Here is a 20,224-nt window from a genome sequence, read left to right as displayed (position 1 = left end):
CTCCCCGTTTTTTAAAACACCCTTATTTATGATGTGAAGAGAAATAAGTGGGTTTGTTTCAAAGGGGGGGATTTTTAAAAAAAAAATTCTTGAAAAGAAAAAGACTCAATGTATGTATGCACCGAATAGTTTGACACTCAGATACTAATTATTTGGTATCAATCTACTTATGGTTATTTTGCATACCATCTTATATATTGACATATATTGACATCATAACCTTTTGACTAACAATTAATGTGTATTTTTTTTTTGGAGTAAGAGTTGAGTTTGATAAATAAACAAAAAAGGTTCCTCTCGATTTTTTTTCTTCATTTATTGGTTTAATTGATACAATACATATATTTTGAGTAAGGAATTTATTTTCAACTTTGATAAATAGATTAGGACTTTAGGTAAAAAAAAAAAAAGAAAAGGAAAGGGAGTCGAAACTAAGGTCGATGGATTCTTGTTTAATGTGCGTCAATTTTAAAACTGTGAAATTATTTTGCTTTTTTTACTGTTGTCCACCAAACCGTAACTAGAGCTGTATAAAGGTAGATGTTTTAAAACGACGTCAAGCTATTCTCTCATCTACACCTTTATGTAAAAATAAAAAAAATAAAAAATCACAACCCTTACGCATGCTTAGCTGTAAAATTCGGTTTCTGTCACGTTTTTTGCTGGGGGTTGGAGAAAATATTTCTTCCAACATTTTCTTAAATTCAAAGTCAGAAAATCCATTTATTGACATCGACTAATGCAAATAACAAAAACCGGATTTGGTAAGCAATTTAAGTGCTGACCTAATTACCTAAATGATTAAATTTCAAAAGTGATTAATTATTCAATTTTTTTGTTAAAACAATCAGCACACCTTTGATAAAAATAGATATCAATCTTGCGTCCGTCCTCGGCTTGTCATATACCTTATATACTTCATTGGGCTTTGTAGATTCAAGTTCAAAATGTGTCAAGTTGCAAAACGTTATATCATATTATCGTTGTTGAAAAAAAGATTTGTCCAAAAAAAAAAAAAGACTTGATTGTAATTTTTAAAGATATAGTCACCGCTGCATAATGAAGTTGTGTCAACTATTTGAAAAGGCACCAGCCTGAAAAATAATTGGTACATTATTTCTGCCTCTGTTAAAAATTAATAAATGTCCCACATATTGTTGGATGTTGATAGGTGAACGCGCGTACATTTTGCAATTCATTTGGTAACAGACGGCTGATGTAGCTTAGTTCAAATACCAGCAATCGTGTTCTAAACACTGATACTTGACCAGAAACAAATTTACTTAAGCCACCATATCACTCTGTATTTATAAGCCGATTTATTTTATAAATTCCAAATGTCATTGCTTTTTTTCATTTATTTTGTGGAAATTTGCGTACCTTTTTCGAACCGCGAATTTTCACTTGTGAGTGGTGAGTTTTATCATCAAATGAAAAATGACAATAACAATCTGTCAACCATCTCAAAAATCCATAAAACGAAGTACAAATTCAAAGCAGAGCAACACGGACTTCTAAAAAAAAATAGTGGTAGGGTCAGATGCCTAGGAGGAGTGAGCATCCTCTGCTGACCGGTCACAACCGATCGAATAAAACAAATATGACCATAAAGGCAATAGGTGCATTTGTAACATGTCAGAACCAACCAAATAAAACACATATGTGTGTTAATGTTAAGATCGCGTGACGTTTCATCCAGCTGAAACAGCAACAGTTGTCCAGATGCCGAGCTATGCATTAATTTTGAGGACTCACGTTCATAGTTAGGGATTTTCATTTCGGTAAACTGCTTTTGTTTATTTGGTATATACACATGAAACTAATAAGCAATTTTTTATTGGTCTTCTTGTTGTAAATAACAAAACTCCATTTTTCAAGTAAAAATTACACATTTTTGTAAATTTAAATATATATAATCTAATTTTCTAATTTGATAAATTAAAGTAAGATTTTTTAAACTGTTTCTGAATGAAACTTTTTGTAAGAACATTACTTTTATTTGTTTTTTTAAAAAAATGCAATGTAGTTTTGGGTTTTTTTTTCATTCACAGGAAAACCAAGATGAACGTTTTTGTTCTGATTACATTTGCGTTGCTGATTTCTGAAATAGAAGCTGGGTGGAAAAATGGATGGGATAGCCAACTCAACTTTCGATGCTCTTCAGACGCCTCCTCAATTTACCAGTTTGTGTCAACACACCATAACTATTACGAAGACAGGCTTTTTGATTTTAACTGCAGAAAAGTTCGGTCTGTCTCAGGCTCGGTCTCATGCAGTTGGTCTGGTATTGTAGCAATCTTCATTATCAGTTTTGTTTAAGGTGGGACAACACACCTGGAAAAAATCGTCAAATTAACATTGAATTATTTAATTATGAAAGATTTAATCATAAATAAACTGTACGTATGTCAAATAAGCGAAAAATTTCGAGTTTGGGGATAAAAAATGAATATCTAAAAAATTCAATTCAGTAAGTAACAACAAAAGCCCCTTCGGGATTCGAACTCGGTATGTACGGATCAAAAGGCCGACATTTTATCCGCTCTGCTATGGAGTACGTGACATGTTATCGTCAATAAAATTCTTTAATAAAACGAAATGTCGTTTCGATCAGAGGTCAGCCATTTTGTGATGATGTGTTATTCCACCTTATTATCTAACATAAAGGAAGAATTTTTAATTATAGAGTGTTATTGCTATTTCATCTACAATCATTAAAACATTGTAAATGATACCCACCTCATTTTAAACAGGTTATGTCAATAGCTATGATGCCATGGCCTTTCATACCTGCCCCAACGGTGGTTATTTAAATGGCGTTTTCGGTGTTCATGACAACTCCAAGGAAGACAGAAGATACAAATTTAGATGTTGCACTCCAAGATCGGGTAACTTTTATTTCTACCTTAATGCTCAACGCTGAACTGAAAATATAAAAAATCATGTAATAAAAAAAAAACACCAAAATCAAATATACTATTACATTGTTCATTATGAAAAAATCTAATACAGTCAAACTTCGTTATCTCGAACTAGGTAGGATTCTGTTTAAAAACTTCGAGATATTCGAGTATTCGAGATATCGAGGGTAAAATACTTAAAGAATAAGTGGCTGGAACTTAAAAATCACGTCGACATATCTATTGTGTTCGAGATATCGGTGTTCGAGATATCGGTGTTCGATATATCGGTGTTCGAGATATCGAAGTTCAACTGTAGTTGTTACAGGTGAAATGTATAAATTTGATATAAATTTATTTCAAGCACATCATCATAGACACTGCCAATGGACCCAATGGCTTAACAACTGGGATGAAACTTTCAATTACTTTGTCCCCCGTAATTACGTTATCAGAGGTGTACTAAGCATTCACCACAACTATTATGAGTAAGTATTGAGATGAAGAAATGAAAGAAAAATGTAATAAATAAATGAATAAATATGACATTTTTTGATCAGTGTTAAAGGATCAAATATTTTAAGTAAACGAGAAATACAGCAATATCAATAATTTTAGACCAAAAAACCAAGTCTTGTAATCTTGGATTATTTTTTTTTACCTTCAATCGATTTCAATTCTACTTATTTGATGATACGTGTGTTTTCGTTAAAATGCGTTAAAAAGTGAAGGAAGCAGTAACCTGGGACAGACGTAGTCTATAGTATTGACTAAATTGTATATTCCACGTGGCATACATATTATATTGTGAAAGTTGAAACGACTCGCAAGATGCATATGAATCATAATAATCATTCGAACTAGGAACTTGCTGATGACAAAAATCATCTAGATCTCGTACACATGTACTACTTTGAGAGTTTATTTTTTTTTTAAAGAGAAATATCTTAGGAAATAACAGAATAACTTTCATTTTTCAAGGTAAAATGATCGTACTATTCCTTTTTACAAAAAACAATATCATGCAGTTCTTGTTTTTTGAGAAACAGTCGGTACTTTCAATATTTGATTAATAAAGGAATTGCTGTATTTAGAAATATGTTTATGAGAATAACAATTGAAATTGACATCCCTCGAAAAGCATTTTCAGCCTCTGCTTCGCGTCTGTTGCGTCTATTTCAATTGTTACTCTCTAAAACAGGCACTATTTATATATTAATGGAATAGAAAATTTCTCAATAAGTGCAAATATCTCAGTTCTAATATTTTAGCTGAACATTCGTAATCATCCGTTAAATTACGTTTGCCTTCTGTTTAATGATATTATTCTTTTCACAGGGACAGAAGATTCAAATTCGAGATTTGTCAAGTTGTCAAAGGTTAAAACAGAATGATGCTTGAAATATATGGATTGGTGTATTATTGTTGACGAAATAAAAGCAAAAATTGAAAAATGCAAGTGTTGTGTATCCTTATATCTCATTTAAAGTCTAACAAAAGTCAAATAGACTGTAAATTGTTGCTGCCATTTTTTTAAAAAGAAAGCACGAATGTGGTTAGGAAGAAGTGAGAATTAAAATATTTATTGTTCTCTTGAAAAAAGGTAAAATAGGAGCATGCAAAAAATGAAAATGTTATTTTTTTAATTGATACACCTTAATAGGTGTCTTTGCTTCTTTCACTGTTCCTTCTTTCGTAGTTTCATACATGATCATGAGATGATGATCCGTGAGAATAATTATGTAAACGACGTTGGTTTCTTCAGATTGATAAACACTTGACTGATAGCTTAGTGGACTTGATTTTGTCATATCTTTGTGCATACTGTAATACATTTGACCTTTGTTTTTAAAAATGATGACATGACCTTTTTGTTCTATTGTGTTTTTATCATTCTGTTGAATGGTTTGTCCTATGTATATTTCGTAATGTCTTGAGATCTTCCCACTGATCTGGTTTTTAATTGTTCGCAAGTATCCAAATCCAACTAAAATAGAAGAGGATATAGATTTTCGATGTTGTCCACGTCAGTAAGGTTACACATTTTCTGCTCTTTCCCACTTACTTAAATTAGTTACCAATTTTTAAAAATGTAATTCATTTTAAGGGGTTTTTGTATTGAAATTTCAAATTTCCTACAGGAATATTGTTTTTTCCTATGGGAAAATTATTTTCCTATAGGAATTTATTTTTGAAAAGTAAATATCTTACCTGACAGGTGAGATACAATGATAACAAAGGTGGTTGTTTACTCTTTAAGCAATGGTCTTCCATATGGCATATTTGAATTTTTCGATATATGCCGTTTAGTCGGGTGCAAAAATGCCACCTTAGAACTGGTATAATTATCCGGCACAGTGTTCTTACTTCAAACTTTACTTATTCAAATTTTCTGATAAAAATATTAAAATGAACAAAAATGAAAAGACACCGGTATATAGACATTTATTATTTAAAATGGAGGACATTATATTACCTAATTGAGGGGTGCAACATTTGCATGAAGTTGTATCTTAAATCTATCTTCGTTTTATTGTTATGAATACTATGGACGCTACTTAGATATCCTCTGTTTGAACAAGTTTGAAAGACATTGGCATCATAAACATTGACATGACCTATTGATTTATGTGTAACTGAATTTTTCCAATCACTGTAATTTCTTTAAAGGTTCAGCTGTGTGAAAATTAATTGGTACACTGTTAGCATGTATTCATCCTTTATTTTACACCCCTCGTTCTTTTAATCATAGTATTTTCCATAAATATTACAATTTTTGTTTAGAATGTTTTTTGAATTTGTATTTTGTATGTGTATATCAACATTCATGTTGCACTTAAGGAAATCAAGCGACTCAAATTGTATAAAGACAAAAGTCCGTACCAGACCAACTTCAGGAGATAAGACCTAAGTCAAATGGAACTTTTCTGCAGTTGAAGTTAAATCGCCGGTCTTCCTTTGAGTTACTATGTTCCGATACAATATGATAAATAGACGACCTTTCTGAAGACCATTGGAAGTTGAGCGGCTTGTCCCAGCCGTTTTTTCCATGCTGTTTCTATTTTCAAAACCATGAACACAAAAAGTGCCAGATTGAAAGCTTTCATCGTAGTTTTGCAATGGAGAGAAAAAAACCCACGTACATTTAAGTTTTAAGTATCGTCAAAGTTGGTTTGCACACGAGTAAAAAAGAACTTGATTCAGTGTACTAAAATTAGTGCTGAAATTAATTATAGAGTTCATCTCTGCAACTCTTTTCCCAACGATTACTCTTTATTTAGATTTATTGGACAGCATGAATAATTTAATAGCGTATGCATTTTATTGAACATTACCTAGTCGAAAAATAAAATTGTTTTATCTAACAAACAGTTGTGTTTGGAATCTATACAACTTATTTTGTCTGAAGTTTTCCAGTAAATGAAGTAACTGCTCAATGAAAAATTAGATCTTACCTTCTACTTATATATATATCTTCAAGAAAGGTGTGCTATGTGGATACTGATTTGTAAGTAGTTAATCATTTAACTGTTTACGTTTAGTTTTGCTTTCGAGATCCTGTTTTTATTTGTATGGGTTATGCATAATGTTTATTAATGTGGTTTTTATTTATAGGGCAATGAATTCGAAAATATAGTCTGATGTCGAGAACTGAATATACGATGTAACTATTTTAAAAGGAGCGGGTCCATTAATGAAATGAAGCGAACCGAAAATATGTCACGATGTGGAAGTTGGCGTTGAAATACATTTAGATTTATAGATATCTCTCTCTCTCTCTCTCTCTCTCTCTCTCTCAAATGCTGAATAACTATTTAATTATCTATTCATCAAAGATACTCAAGAGTATTTTCTTATTAACTAAGTAATAAAACTAATTACTAATTAATAAATGTCAATAAATTACTGCCTAGTTTATTATATCCATAACGCCAAAATTATGATGTGTTGAAATAATGTAATTCAATTTAGTTTAATTCATTTGATTTGACTTACAATTTAACTTAAGTTTGTTGATTAAAAGTTTAATTTAAAGGCTCTTCACAATTTTCGGAACGGTTTATGAATGACAAAAACTAGTTATCGTATTCTTTTTTATTTAAGTGCAAGTGGATAAATTTTAAGAAAATATCAGATCTGACACAATATTTATTTACCGTGCCACAGACTAAAGATTATTGAAACTGCCAGCCATAATGTGTAATCTTTGCACAAACTTATAATAACGTGCAGAGGGCATTGGTTTCAAATTTATTTTTTTTATTTATTTTTTTTTAAATTAGGTTACATGATCCAAATTATTTCAAGTATATACAATGAGAATGATTTAGACAAAAGTAATGCTGTAATCAAATCATACGATGTTTCATAGTACTGTAATATTGTTAAGGACACTTAAAACACCCCTTCTTACTAAATTAAAGAAAAAAATCGTTATAAAACTGCTACTTAGGAAGAAGAATCAACAGATAGATTGGTTATTTAGAAAATATAACAAATTATTTTAAAATCAATCTAACGAATACTTCGAAGCTACAGATTTTTATATATACACGTGTTTGTAGATGACAATAGTAAACACAGCATCAGTAGACGACAATTAATTAATTTAAGGAGTGAGGAATCATTCTTTGACTACCGGTATTATGATGTGATAAATTACGGTCGGGGTGATCAAATTCAATATAGCCCAAATGGCTTTATGATATACTAGTATTTGATCACCCCATACTAGTTATATTCAAAGTTTTATTTCTTATTACTTAAATCTATAAGGGGGGGGGGGTATATATTTTCATCAATTGTACGATTTGATATATAAAAAAATACATTAATGAAATAAATTGTACCATACATTACCAAATCGATTTGTATTGTTATCATAGACAAAGACACTGCAAAATGTAAAGATATAACAAAGAAATATCCTTTCCAGAATTTATTGATAGTAAGTCATATTTCGGCGATTGGCTATTGAATGCAGCCAACCAGAAGATTCAGATTCTGCTTTGTAACTTCATTTTAACAAATAATAATGGGATGCTAAATCAGTTAAAAATTTATGATATTGCGGTAATAAATCATTTATCCAAAATGTACGTTTTTGTACATTTGGGTTAAATGTGATAATTTTTGTATACTTTCTTATGTGACCAAATCTTAATCTAAGAAATTCAAAAGATACACTACAAAGAATAGATCATATCTTCACTCTCTACCATCGCAGTAAAAATAACAATCAATCCATGCGTAGCCTGTGTCCTGTTTTGACGCCGATTTGCACACGGTGACATAATGCAATGTCAACAGATTATTATCACCATCTCCCAAAAAACCACAGATATGTTCAAGGTACAATACATTACGGCTCAAGACGATTCTAGTACATGTAAACAGTAAAATTAACATAATTTTATGAGAGGTATACAGCGACAACAATACTTTTCAAGATAGTTTTCTAAAAGTAAAATGGAATTGTCAAAACACCAAATGATCACGTACGTAAACCCCAGCATATAAAAAACAGAATTTGGTTAGCGAATATGACCTATTTAATAAAACGATTAATTATTTAAAAATCAGATAGAGGAGCGCACCTTTCTGGAAAATATATATAAGTCGAAGGTGAGACCTGAATTATTCATAAAGCAGCAACTTCATTTACTGATAAACTTCAGACAAAAAGTAAGTTGTATAGAATCACACCAAAACTGTTTGGTACTCAAAAGTATTTTTTAATGACTATGTAAAGATTTTATAAATTCATATGCTATCAAAATATAAATATGAATTTACGTAAAGAGTAAATGTTTGAAAGAAAAGTTTGTATGATGAACTTAAAAGTTGATTTAGGTAATTTTATTTTTATTTCACTTAATCAAATTCTTTTATTACCCGTGAGTAAACCAACTTTGACGTTGCCTTAAGTAAAATGTACGTGTTTTTTTTTTCTTCAAAGCAATACCACGATGAGAGCTTTCAGGCTTGTGCTTTTTGTGTTCATGATTCTGAAAATAGAAGCAGCATGGAAAAACGCCTACGACAAGCCCCTCAACTTCCAGTGCTCATCAGACAAGTCGTCTATTTATCACATTGTATCGGAACATAGTAACTCAAAGGAAGACCGGCGATTTGACTTCGCCTGCAGACAAGTTCCATCTGTCTCAGGATCTATCAACTGTAAATGGTCTGGTACGGACTTTTGTTGTCATATAATTTGATTGGTTTTAATCTCTTCACTGCTACTTGAATTGAATAGGACATTCTGAACAATATTAAACGAAGATTGTAATATTTTTGAAAATCTTTATGTATTGAAGATAGAGAGGGAAAGAAAAAACGAGCGGATACATATTTACAATTTAGCGATTGATTTTGTTTACCGAAGAATACAATTCAACGTTAACAATAATAACAGTGCTTAGGAAAATTCAGTTCTACATAAATCAAAATTATTTTAAAAGGTGTGGCACCTTTGGTGTTGGTTTTTTTTTTTGTTGGCGAAAACATTCAATTGCATAAAAAGCTTGTCATATTACTTTATAGGTTATGTCAATGAGTACGATGCCAATGTGCTTCACACTTGTTCGAATGGAGGCTATCTAAATGGCGTCCATAGTATCCATAACAATAAAAAAGAAGATAGAAGATACAAATTCAGATGTTGCACTCCTCGATCAGGTGATTACCTCTCCATTTTATCTAAAAATGAAATATGACATGTACAAAATGCTATTATATTTTCTTCTTCTTTTTTTCATTTTGATATTTTATATTGAGCAGAGTCTAAAATCTAATATGTGTTTATTTTAAGGATTTTACCACAAAAACTGTAAATGGACCGGGTGGGAGAACAAATATGATAAGACCTTAAATTATTTTGCTCCCACTGCTTACGTCATCAGAGGTGTGAATAGCATCCACAACAACAAGAAGGAGTAAGTACTTTCAAAGAAAGCATAAATCATGAAAATTTATGTTAATACAAAGTGAAGGCATGTAATGAGGCTCTCTAATTTTATCTTTACAGGGACAGAATATTCAGATTCGAAATCTGTAAAGTCGCAAGAATAAAGTGATCCATGGAATAGCTTGGTTTTTTTTCTATTTGTATTATTGTCATTGCAATAAATGTTAAAATAACTAATGTTTTTGTTACTCATTTGCAAATATTTCTAAATAGTTTTAAATAGTTTTGTACTCCCCCCCCCCCAAAATAGTTTTTAATACGTGTTTCAAAACTTTTCCGATTAGCTGATTGTTATTAACTTAAATGTCTGTGAAGATGGATGAATGGCAAATTAAACATAACATTGCCTTTTACCTGAATGGATAGCAAAGCCCTTTTAATGAACGATTGTGTATGGCTATTAAAGCAAACAGAATATATTCTATTTACCAGATATGGGTTTATAGAATATATATAAAGTATAATTTCCATCCGGTCGAATGATAAACATTATTTTATTAAACATTTTAGTTTGAAATTCAAAAGTTGCACTGAATTAAAGCTGATAAAAGTTTTACGATTTGGGAATGTTTGCAAAAATACAACTATCATACACCCATAAAAACCCGAAAACAATATTGAAACATTGCCGTTAACAGAAAATCTATTAAAATTCCATATAGGATTAGAATAACAATTGATTGATATAAATTTAACTCACTTTGACTTAACAATAACACATTAAAAGTAAATATAACTGTCAACAGTGTAAATAATATCCATGCAACAGCATGTATTGAAAACCATCAGTTTGGTATATTGTGTCGACTCATCTGTTGAAACCCAATGTTAGAAATGTGATAAATTTCGACTATAGGTACTTTTATTTTGTTAGGTAAACATCATGTTACATTATTGAGTATTGTGTAAAATTAAGCATAATAATTCAATTCCTGTCTTAACTTAAAATCACTTTGGTCATTTGTATACTTGTAGTGCTACTTGTAAGCAACATGTTGCAAGCACGCAGTGAGTGCAAATTATATTGCAGCCTACTTTAACGGTCTCATGTCTGATAAGGTGAAGTATATATATTTGGGGAACACCAATCTTTCAATATCTCTTAGCAGTGAAAACAAAAACTTGAGCGTTTTCTGGTGTTGGTCTTTTTACAGCAATGGAGGTAATTTGATTTAAAACTAATCTTTTTATAAGTGCATGTACCTTGCAACTTAAATAATATTTAAAGCTTCATTGATTAATTTAGTAAAAACACACCATATGGTGTGTTATTTTCTGACTTCCAACCAAACGAGTAAAAATATTTTATGATTATGTAAGTGTTTTCAAGTGCATAAAATATACGGTAGGATATCTTTAATTTTATCATTGATCTCTACATTGAATTAGTAGCATTTTAAAAAGAATTGTATTTATAAAAAAATTCTTCTCTCAAAAATAATTGTAGAAGAACAAAAATGATGTTGTTTATGATGGTGCTTGTATCTATGATGTCGGAAATAGAAGCAGGATGGAAAAACAACTAAACTGTAAACTGAACTTTATTTATTTTACAACGATTGATAAGCAAGTTCTACAACTTATATAAATATCTTTCATTGGCACGGATGTTAGCGCGAGGGGGCCATTGGTGTGGGAAGAAGCCGGAGTACCCGGAGAAAACCTACGTGTCCAAGCGGGCGACCGCGATACGCTATCACATACAACCACTGTCGCTCACGAGGATCGAACTCGGGTCGCAGCGGTGACAAGCAAGTGCATTGTCCACTTCGCTACTTGGACAAAAACAACTGGAATCAGCCGCTTAATTTCCAAAGCTCATCAGAGAGGCCCGCAATCTACCAGGTTGTATCAACACTCCATAACTTTTACGAAGACCGACGATTTGATTTCAACTGTAGACAAGTTCCATCTGTCTCAGGATCTATCAACTGTAAATGGTCTGGTACGGACTTTTGTTGTCATACAATTTGATTGGTTTTAATCTCTTCACTGCTACTTGAAATGAATACGACATTCTGAACAATTTTAAACGACGATTGTAATATTTATGAAAATCATTGTTTTAAAGATAGATAGGGAAAGAAATAACGAGCGGATACATATTTACAATTTAGCGATTGGTTTTGTTTACCGAAGAATACAATTCAACGTTAACAATAATAACAGTGCTTAGGAAAATTCAGTTCTACATAAATCAAAATTATTTTAAAAGGTGTGGCACCTTTGGTGTTAGTTATTTTTTGTTTTGGTTGGCAAAAACATTCAATCGCATAAAAAGCTTGTCATATTACTTTATAGGTTATGTCAATGAGTACGATGCCAATGTGCTTCACACTTGTTCGAATGGAGGCTATCTAAATGGCGTCCATAGTATCCATAACAATAAAAAAGAAGATAGAAGATACAAATTCAGATGTTGCACTCCTCGATCAGGTGATTACCTCTCCATTTTATCTAAAAATGAAATATGACATGTACAAAATGCTATTGTATTTTCTTTTCTTTTTTTTCATTTTGATATTTTATATTGAGCAGAGTCTAAAATCTAATATGTGTTTATTTTAAGGATTTTACCACAAAAACTGTAAATGGACCGGGTGGGAGAACAAATATGATAAGACCTTAAATTATTTTGCTCCAACTGCTTACGTCATCAAAGGTGTGAATAGCATCCACAACAACAAGAAGGAGTAAGTACTTTCAAAGAAAGCATAAATCATGAAAATTTATGTTAATACAAAGTGAAGGCATGTAATGAGGCTCCCTGTTTTTATCTTTACAGGGACAGAATATTCAGATTCGAAATTTGTAAAGTCGCAAGAATAAAGTGATCCATGGAATAGCTTGGTTTTTTTTCTATTTGTTTTATTGTCATTGCAATAAATGTTAAAATAGCTAATGTTTTTGTTACTCATTTGCACATACAACATGTATTTCTAAATAGTTTTAAATAGTTTTATACCCACCCCCCAAAACAAAAAAATATAGTTTTCAATACGTGTTTCAAAACTTTTCCGATGAGCTAATTGTTATTAACTTGAATGTCTGTGAAGATGGATAAATGGCAAATTAAACATAACATTGCCTTTTACCTGAATTGATAGCAAAGCCCTTTTAATGAACGATTGTGTATGGCTATTAAAGCAAACAGAATATATTCTAATTTACCAAATAGGGGTTTTGGAATGAAGTATAATTTTCATCCGGTCGAATGATATACATTATTCTTTTAAACACTCTAGTTTGAAATTCAAAAGTTGCACTGAATTAAAGCTAATAAAGTTTTACGATTTTGGAATGTTTGCAAAAATACGATTATCATACACCCATAAAAACCCGAAAACAATAACCAAAAATATTGAAACATTGCCGTTTACAGAAAATCTATCAAACTTCCATATTGGATTAGAATTAACAATTGATTGTTATAAATTTAACAAACTTTGACTTAACAGTAACACATTAAAAGTAAATACCCGGTATAACTGTCAACAGTGTTAATGATATCCATGCAACAGCATGTATTGAAAACAATCAATTTGTTATGTTGTGTCGACTCATCAGTTGAAACCCGGTGTTAGAAATGTGATAAATTTCGAATATAGGTACTTTACTTTTTTTTGCTAGGTAAAGAACCTGTTACATTATTGAGTTTTGTGTAAAATTAAGCATAATAATTCAATTCTTGTCATAACTCTCAGTCGGCTTTGGTCATTTGTATTCTTGTAGTGCTACTTGTAAGCAACATGTTGCAACCACGCAGTGACTGCAAATTATATTGCAGCCTACTTCGACGGTCTCGTGTCTGATAAGAATAAGTATATATATTTGGGGAACACCAATATTTCAATATCTCTTCGCAGTGACAGCAAAAACTTGTGCTTTTTCTGATGTTTGTCTTTTTACAGCAGTGGAGGTAATTTGATTTAAAACTAATCTTTTTATATGTGCATGTACCTTGCAACTCGAATAATATTTAAAGCTTCATTGATTAATTTATTAAAAACGTATCATATGGTATGTTATTTTCTGACTTTCAACCAAACGAGTAAACATATTTTATAATTATGTAAGTATTTTCAAGTGCATAAAATAATCAGTATGATATATTTAATATTATCATTGATCTTTACATCTAATAAGTAGTATATTAAAAAGAATTCTATCTATTAAAAATTCTTCTCTCAAAAAAAATTGTAGAAGAACAAAAATGATGTTGTTGATGATGGCGCTTGTATCTATGATGTTGGAAATAGAAGCAGGATGGAAAAATAACTGGGATCAGCCGCTCAACTTTCAATGCTCTTCGGAGAGAGCCGCCATCTACCAGGTTGTATCAACACACCATAACTATTACGAAGACCGACGATTTGACTTCAACTGTAGACAAGTTCTTTCTGTCTCTGGACCCATATCCTGTAGTTGGTCTGGTATTGTAGCAAACTATGTCATATATTTTGTGCTTTGTAAGTCATTGATGTTGTAGCAATATTCTGTTCTTTTCAACGTTTAATAACCTCAAAAAATATTCCAGAATATATATGTAATTAACAGGCATCCGTATTTCGTACAAGGTGAACAGATGTTTAAAGTGACTGTTGTCATATATATGTCATATATTTTGTGCTTTGTAAGTCATTGATGTTGTAGCAATATTCTGTTCTTTTCAACGTTTAATAACCTCAAAAAATATTCCAGAATATATATGTAATTAACAGGCATCCGTATTTCGTACAAGGTGAACAGATGTTTAAAGTGACTGTTGTCATATATATGTCATATATTTTGTGCTTTGTAAGTCATTGATGTTGTAGCAATATTCTGTTCTTTTCAACGTTTAATAACCTCAAAAAATATTCCAGAATATATATGTAATTAACAGGCATCCGTATTTCGTACAAGGTGAACAGATGTTTAAAGTGACTGTTAAAAGCTATATAAAAGCAATTTGTTTTTAGGGTACAGCTATTGTAAACTCTCATATTGGGTTTCATTGGGGTGTCTTTCGGTATTATAAGGTTTGTTTAAGAGTTAATTGGTGTATATTAGGTAAACATGTATTTGCTATTGCCTCTCTTTGACGAGACAGAAGGACAAAAACTAGAAACGATAGCAAAGTGAAGAGTTGATACAACTCAACATTTAGGTATATCGACGACGTATTGTCAATTAACAATTGTTATTTCCAAACTTACGTCGACTTGATATACATGTATCCCAGTGAACTTAAAATAAAAGATACCACAGAGTCTGCGTCATCTGTTTCATATTTGGATATTTTGCTGGACATAGACATTGATGGTAACCTAACAACAAAACTGTACTTTCTCTAGTCAACTTTCCTTACTTGTGTAGCGATATACCTTCATCACCTGCATATGGTGTTTTTGTCTCTCAGTTGATTCGATACGCAAGGGCATGCTCTTCGTATGAACAGTTTCTAAGAAGAAGCAAGCTACTGGCAAACAAGTTGATAAAAACAGGAATATCAACAGTCTCGTTTGAAGTCATGTTTTTCGTAAGTTCTATGGTCAATACAACGACCTTGTCAGCAAATACAATCTTCCACAATGTTGCATGCTGACTGACGTTTTTCATACTAATTGTTAGACCATAATTAATCACCTAATCGTCTACGCGCTTTTCCGAATTTGTTTTCCCGATTACGACAAAGAGCACACGGCGGGTGTGATCGGTCAGCAGAGGATGCTCACTCCTCCTAGGCACCTGATCCAACGTCTATCTATTTGGAGGTCCGTGTTGCTCTGCTTTGAATTTGTATTTCGTTTAATGGATTTTTGAGATGGTTCGCGGTTTGTTATTGTCGTTTTTTCACGTCAATCAAAAGAGTTACATTATCTTAAATTACAAAGGCCTCTGTGATAAAAACTATGCCCCCCCCCCCCCCCACACACACACGCTGCAAAATCAATCTAAGGGGAGTAACTCTCAGAAAGTATGGAAATACATTTCTAACAAAAGTGTACCAAAATACTAATAGAGAGATTCGTCATATTTGTACACGCTTTTGTTTTTGGTTTCAGGATACGTCAATAATTTTGATGCCTTGGTTCTTTATACTTGTCCAACCGGAGGATATTTACATGGCGTTTTCAGTGTTCATGACAATTACACAGAAGACAGAAGATACAAATTTAGATGTTGCACCCCTAGATCAGGTGAAAATATATATCCTATCCTATTCTCTTTTCAATGCCGATTTAAATTAAAGCAACTTATACTGTTACACTGTTAATTTTTGTAAGAAATACCAAAATTAGTAAATTTGGTAATATATTACAAGGATATCACCATAAAAACTGCAAATGGACCGATTGGGTTAACACCTGGGATGAAACCTTTAATTACTTTGCTCCAGATGGTTATGTCATCAGAGGTGTGTTTAGCATTCACAACAACTATACTGAGTAAGTAACAGAGGTAAATTATCAAAATAGATATGAAATGTCAGTTTACGAAAAATGTGACACCAAAACAATCGCTTCCTATACATAATATAATCATATGTTTTTGAACTGTCAGGTGATTTTTTAAAATTAGAATAATAAGCAGATAAGCTATATCTTATGATCCGGAACGTGTCGAAAATGTAATGCGGTTTAGTTACATAGACTTATACATGCGCTCCCACAAATTTTCTATATATGAATTGCACGCAGTAAACGTTACCTGCGTATTATGTGCATTCACATTGAAGATGATTTTTTTTATGATTGGTGTATGTTTAACACTCGAACTGCATTTTAAATTGAAAATAAATTTATCACAAGTTGTTTAATGAAAATAGTGAACAGTTATCAAAAGTAGGAGGTTTTGAGGTCTTTCCCTTTTCTGTAAACTTGGGAGGTATTTTGATTTAACAAATCTAAAATATTATTTTAGTCAATTGATGTTTATTTATCAATATTTAGGCGTCACGAAATTATATGAATAAAAAGATAAAAGATTATTTTTCTAAGGTTCATATTCATTACTTCAACAGGGATAGAAGATTCAAGTTCGAGATTTGTCAAGTTGCAAAACGTTAAACCGCAACGAAGTTGGAATTCTTTGCTTTGTTAAACAGCATTCTTGTTGTTGCAATAAATGTTATTAATATTAAAAAGCGTGCGTGGTTTTTAGTTTACCAAAGCCAAATGTTACATAAAATGCTTGTCGTTGTTGGCGAAAGCATTTTACATTTTATATAAATCCCTAGACCAATCGGGCGGATTCCAAGAAATATGTCATGTTTATAAACACAAAGATACAACAATTACAATTTTTAAAAAGAAGATCTAAAGATGTGAAATCCGCCATCATCAGACACGCAAGATATACTTTAATGATTTTAATAATATAATTAGAATGATAAATTGAAAATGAAAAATATAATTTAACTGGAAATTGAATTTATAAAGTAAAACGCATAATTATATCACATGCACATTAAAGCTTGCTTTGTTTAATAGCAGGCTGAGTATTGCGTACTCATTACGTAATTAATATTACAAAATTACCATATTTGTTGAATTTGGCAATCGGTTTTTAGAACGCAGTTTGCAGTTCGCAATTGAATAGTGAACTGCGTTCTAGAACGCGGTTCGCAATTCAAAATTTAGAATTCATATATGGGGCCCGAAATGTTCAGGTGCATCTACTAGTGGTATTTCACAATTACTGTGAAAATATGGTGACGCAGCTATCTCAAGTTTTTAAGAATCGGGCTTATATGCAATTGAATAGTGATCTGCGTTCTATCTAGAACGCAGTTCGCAATTCAAAATTTAGAATTCACATCTGGGACTCGAAATTTTCAGGGGCATCTACTGGTGGTATACCACTGCCACCATGAAAATTTAGTGAGGTGGTCTTTTCTACTTTTTGAAATTTTGGCCTTTTTTGCAATCGAATAGTGAACTCCGTTCTAGAACGCAGTTTGCAATTCAAAGTTTAGAATTCATATTTGGGGGCCAATATTTTCAGGGGCATCTACTAGTGGTATTTCACTACCACTGTGAAAATATGGTGATGCAGTTATCTCTAGTTTTGAGAATTGGGCTTATATGCTATTGAATAGTGAACAGTTCGTAATTCAAAATTTAGAATTCATATTTGGGGCTCGAAATTTTCAGGGGCATCTACTGGTGGTATACCCCTGTCACCATGAAAATTTGGTGATGCAGCTATCTCTAATTTTTAAGAATCGGGCTTATATGCAATTGAATAGTGAACTGCGTTCTAGAACGCGGTTCGCAATTTAAAATTTAGAATTCATATTTGGGGACCAAAATTGTCAGGGTCATCAACTGGTGGTATGCCATTAGCACCTTGAAAATATAAGGAAGTAATCATTTCAACTTTTTGAGAATCAGGCTTAATGTGAAAATATGGTGACGCAGCTATCTCTAGTTTTTAAGAATCGGGCTTATATGCAATGGAAAAGCGAACTGTGTTCTGGAACGCAGTTCACAATTCAAAATTTAGAATTCAAATTTTAGACCTGAAACTTTTAGGGTCATCTACTAATGTTATACCATTACGACTATGAAAATATGATGAAGTGGTCATCTCTAGTTATTGAGGTTCGAGTCTCCATTTATAAAACACTATCCATTAGAATGGGGTTTAAAACAGTGGACTTCGACTGATCGATGTTTTCTTAACAAGTTTAACAAGGGGGGGGGGGGGGGGGTTCACGTCAAAACATGACTGGGGGAATATAATTCCCAATTTTCTTTTGTTTTTTTGCGGGTTTGCTCGCTTTAGGGACTGATATAAAAAATGAGATGAAAAACATTTAATTATGTTGGGTGTAAGACTTTTCCATATTGTAAAACTGAAGATATCATTTACATTTTTACGTCAGTTGTTTTTTTTGGGGGGTTGGGTTGTTTCGTGTTATCAACAAATGGGATTAGTCCATGCTATGATTAACAATCCTAGTTTATCATAATGTATCATATTTCATATTTAAATGGTTTTTAGAGATGCTGATTTAGAAGGGGGTGCTACACGTCCACCCCCATCCACGTCCTTTTGGGAAAAAACCCTACCTTTAAAAAAATAAACAGAAGAGAGGGAGAGAAAGGGAAAATATATATATATATATATATATATATATATATATATATATATATATATATATATATATATATATATATACACATTTTACATCAATAGGGGTTTGCTGTAAATATGTTTGTGCATCTTTTGGTTGTAATGTCGGTTTTCAAAAAGCACGGGAACACCAATGCCGATGCTTATTTCATGGTTTCGTTTGTACTTAATCAAATCTAAAAAAAAATTAGGAGCCCCTGAATGCTTCGGTGCCTGGACCTCCTAAACAAGCTGGAGTTTCTATGAAGCCCCGAATCCCACTCCCTTCCGAAAAACCCTGCAAGCGAACATGTACTTCATACATCTAAATTTCCCATCACCCCTCACTACTCTTTTAAAATATTTCTGGAACTGCGTCTTCACAGGATGAACCTCTGCCATTTAGTTAACTGAAATGTGACTGAGCGGTAACTGAAAGGTAACTGAATGGCATAGCTGTGTCATTCAGTCACCTTTCCAGAGCTTTCAGTAAACATTTAGTTGACTGAATGACAGTGGTTCATCCTGTGCTTTTTACACTCTTACTAGTAAAACTCCTCGAAATTCCTATATTAGTTTTCAAATCCCTTCCCATTTTTTATTCAATTAAACAAAAATTTGGATGATGAATTACAAAAACATTAATTGAATTATATTGATATTATTTTTCCAAAATTAATATGTCAATGATAAAAATGTTGAGATACGATGTCTTTTATTGTTATTAAGCATTTTTCAATATATTTTTGCATTGCATGTCATGTGGCTATCTTTAGATTAAGTGAGATAATACCAACACAACACATGCAAGATTGCATTGACTTAAATATAAAAGTTAAACTTTGAATAGTGAAGTACAAAAATGTTTAAGCAGAAAACAAAATCTGCAAAATTTTTTAAAAAAGTTGATAAAAGTTGAGAAAAATATTCAGTATTAGCGTATGTGTATTTTCAGTAAGATCAACAGTTTATAAACTTTCAGGGTCAAGGGTAGGGGCCCTCGATGTTTCCGAGCCCGATGTTTAAAATCCCAAAATAATTAATAGTTTTAATGGCCTCATATCTCAAAAACTTGAGATCACCACTTCACCATACTTGTATATTTATGATAGAAGTGGTCAACAACTATTAAATGACCCTGAAGATTTCAGGCCTCATATGAATTCTAAATTTTAAATTGAAAACTGCGTTCTAGAACACTGTTCACTTTTCAATTTCACATAGTGTTAAACGAGTGGGAACCGAGTCTATT

The 20,224-nt window shown here is 31.9% G+C and overlaps 3 protein-coding genes across 3 annotated transcripts; all 3 read left to right on the top strand.

Annotated features, from left to right (window-relative positions):
* Nucleotides 1–1,651: 1,651 nt before the first annotated feature.
* LOC109620576 (uncharacterized) lies at nt 1,652–10,043 on the top strand. Its single transcript, XM_066072410.1, has 10 exons — nt 1,652–1,781; nt 2,052–2,284; nt 2,754–2,888; nt 3,265–3,388; nt 4,239–4,279; nt 8,579–8,585; nt 8,860–9,092; nt 9,447–9,581; nt 9,715–9,838; nt 9,931–10,043. The coding sequence occupies exons 2-10, from the start codon at nt 2,062–2,064 to the stop codon at nt 9,977–9,979; spliced, it is 1,071 nt and encodes a 356-aa protein (XP_065928482.1). The 5' UTR covers nt 1,652–1,781; nt 2,052–2,061; the 3' UTR covers nt 9,980–10,043.
* Nucleotides 10,044–10,917: 874 nt separating this feature from the next.
* LOC136271859 (hemagglutinin/amebocyte aggregation factor-like) lies at nt 10,918–12,766 on the top strand. Its single transcript, XM_066072409.1, has 6 exons — nt 10,918–10,929; nt 11,025–11,032; nt 11,490–11,815; nt 12,172–12,306; nt 12,440–12,563; nt 12,656–12,766. Exons 1-6 carry the CDS (start codon nt 10,918–10,920, stop codon nt 12,702–12,704), a joined length of 654 nt encoding a protein of 217 aa, XP_065928481.1. The 3' UTR covers nt 12,705–12,766.
* Nucleotides 12,767–13,421: 655 nt separating this feature from the next.
* On the top strand, nt 13,422–16,999 carry LOC117691361 (hemagglutinin/amebocyte aggregation factor-like). The gene is made up of 5 exons (XM_066070814.1): nt 13,422–13,789; nt 14,074–14,303; nt 15,918–16,052; nt 16,178–16,301; nt 16,877–16,999. The coding sequence occupies exons 1-5, from the start codon at nt 13,764–13,766 to the stop codon at nt 16,920–16,922; spliced, it is 561 nt and encodes a 186-aa protein (XP_065926886.1). The 5' UTR covers nt 13,422–13,763; the 3' UTR covers nt 16,923–16,999.
* The last annotated feature ends 3,225 nt before the right edge of the window (nt 17,000–20,224 follow it).

This window comes from Magallana gigas, chromosome 9 (assembly GCF_963853765.1).
Source record: "Magallana gigas chromosome 9, xbMagGiga1.1, whole genome shotgun sequence".
Classification (NCBI taxonomy): Eukaryota; Metazoa; Mollusca; class Bivalvia; order Ostreida; family Ostreidae; genus Magallana; species Magallana gigas.
The sequence above is the reverse complement of the archived record's forward strand: the minus strand, read 5'-3'. Positions and strand labels throughout refer to the sequence as shown.

Coding starts and splice junctions, on each gene's coding strand:
- LOC109620576 (XM_066072410.1), top strand. CDS start 2,062: ATGAACGTTTTTGTTCTGATTACATTTGCGTTGCTGATTTCTGAAATA. Junction 2,889..3,264: donor ATGTTGCACTCCAAGATCGG/GTAACTTTTATT, acceptor ATTTATTTCAAG/CACATCATCATAGACACTGC. Junction 9,093..9,446: donor TATCAACTGTAAATGGTCTG/GTACGGACTTTT, acceptor ATTACTTTATAG/GTTATGTCAATGAGTACGAT.
- LOC136271859 (XM_066072409.1), top strand. Junction 11,816..12,171: donor TATCAACTGTAAATGGTCTG/GTACGGACTTTT, acceptor ATTACTTTATAG/GTTATGTCAATGAGTACGAT. Junction 12,307..12,439: donor ATGTTGCACTCCTCGATCAG/GTGATTACCTCT, acceptor GTTTATTTTAAG/GATTTTACCACAAAAACTGT.
- LOC117691361 (XM_066070814.1), top strand. CDS start 13,764: ATGTTTGTCTTTTTACAGCAGTGGAG. Junction 13,790..14,073: donor GTCTTTTTACAGCAGTGGAG/GTAATTTGATTT, acceptor AAAAAATTGTAG/AAGAACAAAAATGATGTTGT. Junction 14,304..15,917: donor CATATCCTGTAGTTGGTCTG/GTATTGTAGCAA, acceptor TTTTGGTTTCAG/GATACGTCAATAATTTTGAT.